The sequence below is a fragment of the Penaeus chinensis genome, chromosome 9 (genome assembly GCF_019202785.1).
Source record: "Penaeus chinensis breed Huanghai No. 1 chromosome 9, ASM1920278v2, whole genome shotgun sequence".
Lineage (NCBI taxonomy): Eukaryota > Metazoa > Arthropoda > Malacostraca > Decapoda > Penaeidae > Penaeus > Penaeus chinensis.
This window is the reverse complement of record NC_061827.1, coordinates 9,564,156-9,574,155: the sequence shown is the minus strand read 5'-3', so window position 1 is coordinate 9,574,155 and position 10,000 is coordinate 9,564,156. Positions and strand designations below refer to the sequence as shown.

At 37.0% G+C, this 10,000-nt stretch overlaps 1 protein-coding gene across 1 annotated transcript in view; it reads right to left on the bottom strand.

The window, feature by feature from the left end:
• Positions 1-4,880: 4,880 nt before the first annotated feature.
• LOC125029094 (28S ribosomal protein S23, mitochondrial-like) overlaps positions 4,881-10,000 on the bottom strand; it is a 6,043-nt gene continuing 923 nt past the window's right edge. The window contains exons 2-4 of the mRNA XM_047618873.1: positions 6,011-6,172; positions 5,177-5,381; positions 4,881-5,053 (exon numbers count right to left, since the gene is read on the bottom strand). Coding sequence (XP_047474829.1) covers positions 4,934-5,053; positions 5,177-5,381; positions 6,011-6,172 — 487 coding nt within the window. The 3' untranslated portion in view covers positions 4,881-4,933. The remainder of the gene's footprint in view (positions 5,054-5,176; positions 5,382-6,010; positions 6,173-10,000) is intronic.

The following is a 10,000-nucleotide window of genomic DNA, read 5'->3' as shown; positions in this document are numbered from 1 at the left end:
ATGTATGTGTATATATATGTATATATATATGTATGTATATATATATATATATATATATATATATATATATATATATATATATATATATATATATTAGCATACATACTGCAAAACACTCATATCTTATACTGATTAATAGACTTTAGTCTATTAGTCTTTCACTTGTAGTAGTAATAGCCTCACCAATTTATACCCATAAGGTTATTTTGTCTCTTTAGACTGCTTATATTGAATATTAAAAAATAATAACCATAATCTAACATGTAGTTTATTTAACATACATCATGCCTTGATATATCTGCAAAAAAGTTTTTTTTCGGTAATATGTGTCTGGTGGTGCAGCGACAGAATATAATATATATTTTTTTTTAAATCATACTTTGATTAAATAAAATTAAGAGTAAAACTTGTATTCTGATATCGCAAACTTTACTGAATAAAGAATAAGGAGTCACGCTTTTAATAGGATTAAGACTGGAAAAAATAAAGTTTGAGAACCACTGTTCCAAAGTAATTTGAAATCGCAAGGTTTATAATATATTTCGAATCTCATAATTTATACTTCTTCCACATCGGAGGGAGAAGATGGTGAAATGGGTTTTGGGTGTTTTTGTGATTCCACTTGGCGATGTATTCACGTTGGTGGATTAGGTAGATGCAGCTTTGAGGATAATTACATCACATCGTAGTTATCCAAGACAAACATACCAGTGTATCGTGGCAATACTGAGGTCGCAGAAATCACCTTTTCTCAAGGTTAAGGATTAACGTTTCGTCAACGTTTAGTATGTAGTGAAACTCGGGAAGTGAAACCGTAGAGTTTATTTCAGAGTCTAAAAGGAAATTTGTTTTTTCAATGTTACGTTAACCAGTCCTTCAAACTGCTTTGGGAAAATGACAGTTCTCACTTCCGATTTTTATACAGTTCTTATACCCTATGAATCCGTCACAATATGCTAGTAAAACACCCTTATCGATATTACGGTGTTTTTTTTACGGAGCTGATTGACAATTTTTTTTTTTGTCCGACGCACATCAACTGCTTAAAATTGAGCCTTAAGCAGTAGTTCATACAGACCGAAACGAAAAAAAGTAGATAACGAGATGAGTTTCATTAATCGTTTACCTGATTCGTGAGTTCTAGTGCAGTCAGAATCACCTGGAAAAAAGCAAACGCTTCGCAGAACACTAAATTGATGATTTGACAATTGCGAATATTAGTTTCTCAAACCACACATTTCACTGGGAATTCAGTGTACGAGCTGATATAATGACAATGACTTGAATATGTATATGACTAAATGTAATATACAACGTAAAGCTGATAATGACTCGTAATACAATATATGGTCACAGGGGACAAGGAAGTTTCCACTTTCCAGGCGAGTGGGTTCGAACCCTGATCACGGTCTGAGGTAAAAAGTCCTTTGGAAGATTCAGTGCGGGAATTCGTGACGTAAATCCACATCACCATCACAGAGCATGACCATAAAAATATAGCCAAATCTAATTAGTATGTTTATTAGCATTTTATCGGCAAAGTAGCTAATGTTTTTTGTGTTACAGTTAAACGTATTGTAGATGGTCCTTCCACTTTTGTTAAGCTAGACTAGTAAGGGCTGTATTATTTGATTTGCTGCCAAAAGGAAAAAAAATATCAAAGCAAATCAAAACAAAAAAACGTTACGTTATTTTTTTTTTTTCTCTGGAATACCGATCAGATGGTTAGATTCAAAATGGTACCTAGGATTAAATATTTTTTCTAACAATATCTATACATCTGGACAACTTGTATCCTACAATATACATTCTACACTTGCAATTTTAGCCCAGCCGAATTCTTGCATATTTCACTGCTTGCCCAACAGCAGGTAGGCTTTACTCCATGAGGAAAGGATTGCTTACTCTCCAAGTCTTATGTAGCTTTCTAAGCATATTTGAGCATAGAGGTTTCTACTATTTAAGGAAGAGATCGTTCAGAAACTGAGCAAAGAATTATCAGAGAACCGTTGTAATCCATGTATTCTAAGTTTATGTACAAAAACAAATAGCATATATGAGTATATCAGTAAATATCAATAAATTACTTTATAATAATTTATTAAAACGCAGTTACTGCTATGGATATCTGCATTTATCTTTCAGTTCGTAAAATGTTCTAATTATAAACAGTTATGGACTTTGATGAGTAAATTTGATAGTCTGTAATGTATTCTCACATCAGGGTATATGGGATTCCCCAGACTAGACATGTCCTCAACTCGCCAATTAGTTGAGGCGAGGGCTGAGGACCAAGGTCCCCCACACTGGGCCTCAATCACCTTCCCCCCCCCCCCACACCCCCACACACACACGACAACACCGAGCAAAGGATTGGGGAGGTCAATCCGCCAAGGTTTAAATCCAGCCTTGGGAGAGAGGTGAGAGCTCACCCAGTAGTGCTTCGTGTGGCGCTGAATTGCCTAGTACTAGCCTTGGTATTACATAACTGTACATACAGTAAGTTTCAACCTGCAGCCACTGATTGTCATTACAGGGATAACTCTTGTCATCTCAAAGTATTTTTTACTTAGGGTCAGTTTCCTGGGGTTTTTTTATAATTCCTATTAAATATGTAATGGAACAACCGGAATTGGCACACGTGAGTAACTGAGCAGAGCAATTTGAACGGTCATGGCCAGGTGGGGCACATAGAGGACAGCGGGCTGTGGAGCGATGGTGTTTGGCTACGTGCAGGGCCGGATTATCCTATAGGTTAGTATAGACTGCAGCCTAGGGCCCCTTAAGCTTGGGGGCCGCAAGCTTGAGGGGCCCTGCTAAAAGGTTTTCAAATATAATCTTTTTTTTGTTTTAATGAGTATAATATTTTAATATTTTGCATTGCTGAATAATTCATTTAACTTAAAATAAAAATTCAAATTTTCAAAAGGAGGCCCACGAGTCTGAATACCCAATTAAAAAAAATAGTGGCCCCTTATTTGAGATAAAGGGCCCCTGTTTGAGGCCCTTTATTTGAGATAAGGGGCCCCGGTTTGAAGCGGTTTATTTGAGATCAGGGGCCCAAGTGGCTCCGTCATTAGCCTAGGGGCCCCAAAAGGTCATAATCCTGCCCTGGCTAGGTGTCCAAAACGTTAAGTTTCTTACATTGATGGGGGAAGAGGTTGATATGGTCAGATAAGGCAGGAAACTCCAATATAAACTTCATGGGGGAGGTCATGTCTACAGAAGCTAATCTTGGCAATATTAGTCATGGATTTTCTTTGGCCTCTGGGCGAAATAGTGTAGAACTGGACTGCCACAGCATCATAGTCAACAGGGTATGCGAGCAATTGGTTTTCAGTCTGACCAGTCCTTGTCGTAGATAGGACAGTCACTCGGAGTAGTGGAAACAGTTCCAGTACAAGTATTAAGGGAGTAGTGAGCTGGGACAGAAATAGGTTTACCAGTGAGGTCAGTCAGGGTAGATATTACATGAGCATGGGACTCAGATGTAACTGATAAGACATGAACGCTCTCAACAACTGCAAAAGGAAACTTTGCCTACCTGTTTTTGGAGAGATTCTTGGAAGAGAAGGGTATTGTCACAAAGAATTGATCCCACTTGGCTAGCCCAAATAGTGTTTGTAAAAATGGAAGCAGTAGAAGGACGAGGGTGGGAGTAACATGGGGTGGTAAGGAGAGACGTAGTAATGTTGGGTGGAGAATGATAAGGATGAAGAGTAGTAATAAGGGGGGTGGGGGTAGAGAAGGAAGAAGATTGTGCTGTAGAAGATGGAGTGAATGATGTTTGGAGAGAGGAAGAGGTGTATTCTGAAGGTTGAGTAATGACCTGAGTGGATGATTTGGAATGGATAGAGATGACCGCAAACATTGAGGAGTCGGTATTAGTATCAGCCGGAGCCATGGTCAGAGGAGAGGTGGGAGTCGGGAAACAAATTAAATCAAATTTAGATAGGCTAGTTGATGAAGGGGCAAGCCTTAATGCCCCTAATAAAGGTAAAAAAATCTTCATTATTGGCCAAGGTGAGCCTGAAATAAAGGAGAGTTTACCCTTCATGGTCCCCATGAGGGGTAAGGGAAAGATAATTAACCAAGGGAATACCATGCCCATGGCTCCCAGAGGCCGTTCATGACTGACACAAAACCAGCCTTTCATCCTTTCATAATGGCTCTCACACCTTAAAAAATGGACAGAAGAAGGGGATGATGAAGAAGAGAAGGAAAGGAAGGGGGGAGTAGAAAAGACTGCAAAATTAGTTGAGGTGAGGGCTGAGATCCAAGGTAGGAAAGATCCCCTACATTGGGCCCCAGCCTCAGTCTCCTAAGCCCCTCCATGACAACAATGAGCAAGGGGTTAGGGGGATAATAATAATTATTATTATTATTATTATTATTATTATTATTATTATTATTATTATTATTATTATTATTATTATTATTATTATTATTATTATTACTATTAATATTATTATACAGGATTTTGCTTCCTTTTCTAAAAATAATAATCTAGTAACAGGGACTAATCCAACATTTGGCATCATGTGATGGCCTCCACTTCTAATCCCAAAAGCTTTTCAAGACTTCTGCAGAAACTCCAGTGCCTTTTACACTTATCATATTGAAGGATGGCAACTAATATGTTCATTTCCTTGTCCCAAATTACCATTTAAATGATCATGAAAAAGTTACATCTGTGGCATAACAGAATTCACTTCTTATTACTTTCAATATAACTCAACTAAAATCTTGTGAAGATCTTGATAGTGTTTAGTCATATTCTATTTTCTGTAATTTATGTATTTCACTTGACTACTGATATAAATTTACTACATCTAATCTTATTTTAATAAACATCAAAATGAAGGAAAAGCAAAACTCTATTTAACAATTCTGCGTGATCTACATATATTTACATCTGTTTACAAAATCCTGACTAATTCTTCTCTTCCTGACTCTCTTTGAAGATGTCAGAAAGACGTACTTTGTCTGTCAAGAGTTGAGATGAAGATGCTGTGGGCTGAGTTTCTACAGCAGGTTGTTCTTCTGGTTCAGGCTGTAAAAATAAGTATGGATTTCACTTTACTTTGAGGTTTTGTACATATCTATAACTTACTTACATAACTTACTTTGTCAATAACTCATTCATTCACTAACTAACTTTGTCAATAATGCATACCTTAGGAGGAGCTCGAGAGCGGTCAAGGTAGATGCCATGAGCTTCCAGTGCTAATGCAGTTTCCTCCATAAGCTTCTCCTCTGGGACATTACCTTCATCTCTCAATTTCTCATATTCCTTTATAAAAAGTTGTGATATAGTTGGTCGGACACTATATTCTGATAAGGTAATTGTGCCTGGAGAACCATGTGCCTTATAAAATTTCCTGTAATACCAAAAGAAACACTAATGTTAATTTGAAGCATATTACATCATTTGCCTTTTATTACACTGTCATTGACAAAGGTAACCACACATAAGAATATAAAAATGAATGCAAGAGGACTGTTCATGTCTACTTAACAAACACATGCCACATGACAAATCTATTATTCTTTTTATGAAATGTGTATTTACATATATATCTCCTACATTCGTATTTTTTTTTGTGAATTTTGTTACCTATAGATGGCCCTACATGTTCAGCCACCAAGGTGTCTATCAGTGGGCTGTAGTGACTGATCCTGATCTCCCCATTCCTTGAAATTTGTGGGACAATTTTTTTCTTTATAATACTATTGATATTGATTCTATTATTATTCTTATTGATATTATGATTATCAAATTGTTATGAAAGTATTTGTAACATTAAAGACAATGAAATAGAACAAAAGAAAATTCCCAAAAATCAAGGAAAAGGGTAAACAGGTGAGATAGGTAGGATTAATAACTAACACCTTAGTGACTAAGCACTTGTGGAGCCATCTATGTGTAAATACAATAAATAAACTTATATTACAGTGGGCATGGCATGTATTCTTGCCATTGGTGCCGACTGGGTTAAAATACACTTACGCTCTTATGGCATCCTCTGTATATAGAATTTGTTTGATTTTCTTTTCTTGAACTGGGCGATCAAAACGGGGTTCATACTTGGGAGGAAATGCTTCATATACCTCATACCACAATGGCTTCTCTGAAGCTTTAATGGCACCAGATTTCAATAACCCAGTTGTCCTGTACAAAAGAGAGAAAATATCTTATCTATCTGTATTATAAATATAGTGTGTGCATGTGTGTGTGTATGATGGGGGGGGGGGGGGGGCTGTTTGCATGTTTGGATGAATTGCAGTGTGCATGTGTCAAAGAAAAGAGGGTAAAAACTAGAAACCATTATTGTGAGTTTACAAATTATATTATGTGAGCCTATTATTGAGCATTAAATATTTATTTGCTAAATGTTTATAATTTGATACTAAAATTATAAAAGTTTTTGTCATCTGAAATAAATAACCTTTCTTTTTTTTGGCTTCCTTGATACCTCCTTTATAATCTTACAATATCTTACTGTTTCTTACATTAGGACATTGATAATTCTTAATATTTTTGTTCAACTCACTTTCAAATGTAATATTAAACCCATAATTAACAATCCACCCTATATACGTAATAATAATGGGAAAGATAAATAAATAAGTTTCCAAACTTCACAACAGTTGTTCTAAGCAAGGATATGACACTGTATTTCAGTCAATACTGATTTTGATACATGAGAAATCATCCAGACAAGAAGTACATCAAGCAATGTGGCCTCTTGCATTTGACCTTTGAACTCTGACAATGGCAATAATCTAAGATAAAACTTGATTGATTCTTCTACTACAATAAATCATTGACATTGTACTTATGGACATCTTGCAAAAATATGAGGTGAAGCCTTCTTTATTTTTGCCAGTGCAGTAATTTCTGAACTATCATTATGTCTATGACTGACTATGATTGTCTGTGATTGATTATAATTATGACTATAATTATGATCATGACTGCCTAAACTATGACTATGACTACCATTAACATTATTATTATCATTATAAATATTATCAGTGGTATCATTATTGTTATTATTCTTATTAATATAATTATAAATAGAATCGGTAAATGTTAAGTTTCATCCAGCCTCCGACTTTCGAAACCACTTTTTTTGGAGTGTAATCTCCCCTCGTAGTTTAACGCTGTTATGCTGTTGCTTTCCGTCGCATTTGACTCGTTGATGAGTAGCGGAACTTGTATTCCCCGACGGCAAAGTTGATCAAATGTGTAAGATTCGGCTTCGCACTGTATTATGGGAGGGTAATTAGCATGATTTACACACAGAAAAACAAGAAAAACACTAAATTAACTTAAAATCGGGCTTGCTGAAACTCTACGGGGACAGTGGCCATGTTTCACGTATGCAATTACGGTATACAATTCGGCGGTTAAATCCAGGATTATTTTTTGCCTGATTGACGGACAATACAAATGAATCAAACCATGTTTTGGCACAATCAACTTTTTAATATGAAAATGCGTTTCGAAAGTTTCCAGATGACCGTTTCAAATTCATACACAAGCTTCATTAATAGTTCCTCAAATAACAACGGTATTTTGATTGACTGCGATAATAAATACAAAGCAAAGAAACAAAAAAAAGCGCTACTGACAGTTACGTGTCGCGCACGGAGACCGTGCCGCAACGGCACACGCAGTCTCCGTGAATTTTATTCTCAAACAAAAAACTTACACATTTTTGTAACACACCTTGCAAACTTTAGTGATGATTGTCGTCAAATATGGTAACCGTTCAATACTTATACTGGTCTTAAAATGTAAGATGGAATTTATTGACCTTTGCCTGAGCCGAAAATACTTCGGAGGCCGTGGCGAGGCTTCAGGCCTCGCAGCCAAGCCTTATTGCTCGTCCCGCGGAATTATGAAAGCTTTAGCCTGATTTCGTCGCGCGCGGCCACGACACCCACTGCGGTCGGTTGCAATAGCCAAATCGTAAATAATTTGTATTAATAATGCATGTATTATTATCCTATTAAAAGTATGCATTTTTATTACATTAATTGGCTTATTACTTGAAATGTACTTCGTGCAATAACTATGTAGATTTCGCCGGTTCTCGTTAAACGTTACTTAAATTTTACTAACCTTATATCGTCCCGTCTCCGTTATTAAGCTTTACAATAACACGTCCTCGGCGTAGCAATATTTCCAGTTATACGTGTATTTCCAGTTATACGTGTATTTCGCAATTTGTAAACATTTCTGCCGGCTTCTATATTTTTTTTTTTTTTCACACCTACACTTCCTTGGCCACCGGACAGATACACACTGAACGTTTTCAATGGGCGAGGGCAGGGCTTTCCGAAAAACTGTTTTTGATTGGTCAGAAAACTCTGACGTCATTGCCTGAAGTTTTCATTGGCTAGAATTTCTCAGTCTGTAACACCGCATAATCGCTAAGTTGTCAATAATTGGTCGTTATACATGGTGTCCTTGTTTATCTGTTTCACACATTATTAATTTATTATCGCTATTTCAGAAGAAATTTGTCTTTAGGTGCGCGAAAAAATGGTATTTGTTTTGTATTACGTTTTTGTTTGGACTATATGCATACAAGCAATCAGGTAAGTGTGAACTCTTACCGGATTTCACTCGCTCTCTGAAGATGAAAGGTCTAGAGGGACTGGGGCAGGCGAGTCGATCTTTCTCTCTTTTCCGCCTTGCGGCGGATACAGCTCTGCCGCTTGTAGAAAGAAGGAATGGATCAGAGATGTTTGATTTGATTTTATAAATAAATAGCGGGCCAGGTATTGGTTGATGTAAGCGGCCCTAATACCTGGCCGCTTGACCCATTCCTTTAGGTCCCTCCATAACCTTTCTACGTTTTGTGTGTGTATTTGTGGGTCGTCTGGGTCTACAAAATTCTCAGAATGATTAATACTCAGATGTTTGTAACCATGATGTTGTAGGTTCCGGTAAGCAGCCCATCCATCACTGTATATCACACTGTCTGGTTTGATATATTTCTTAATAAGGGGTATGAGCGTGTCTGCACTGCGGTCAGTGCCAACTAATGGCACAACGAATTTCTTTTTACTTACACGCTCAATACCCCCAAAGACCCACACCTGGCTCAACTGTCTGCCCCTATTATACTTACGGCGCACGAGCAGCGTCTCGTCGATCTCAACTATTACACCAGCACCTCCTATTGAATTTTGATTTTGTAACCAATATTCGGTTACTTCAGAACAAAAACTCCTCCAATCTACGCTAGTTGGCTTAGAAATGCCAATACATTTAATAATTTGTGCGTGATCCCAATGTTTTTGTAGCCAATGATTCACAAATAAAATTACTTTAAAAGGTTCGAGATGTGTCCCCTGCAGAAACGTGCCATTGTAATCGCTGGTCGAGAAAACGCAACTTTTACGCCGTTTTGTCTTTGCTATTTTTTTCCATCTGCCACAATACCACATATGTCGATCTTCACGATATTTGCAAGGTAAATCGCAATGCGGGCAACTTACCGCTCTTGGCAAAACACCGTGTGCCCTCAGGAACTCTATAGCGTTATCATTTTTTTCAAAATAATCAGATATAACTCTATAATAATGTGGGTCACAACCTACACACCTGAGATCCATTTTGAGCAGAGATTGGTATATTTGCTCTCCTTGCCCACTATACATACGTGTGGCGCAAATGATGGCATGTGATTGGTTTATAGCATTTCCTGTAATGCTATTGGCTCTCGTGACAAATGTCACGCGCATGTGGTATATAATAAAAGTTTCAAAAGGTTTCGTGCGCTGTTCATGCGGTAACGTTGTTGATTTTGAAAATCGCGCGCAATTCTTCAGTTCCCTCTTGCCCGTAATATGGACCAGACACATCGATTTGCGCAGAGTAAGAAATGTCATAATTACTGTAAATACTCGATTTTATGATGGTATTACTCGTGTATTGTCAGACATTTTAATGTAGAAAGAAAATCACCTTCATGTAAGTTTA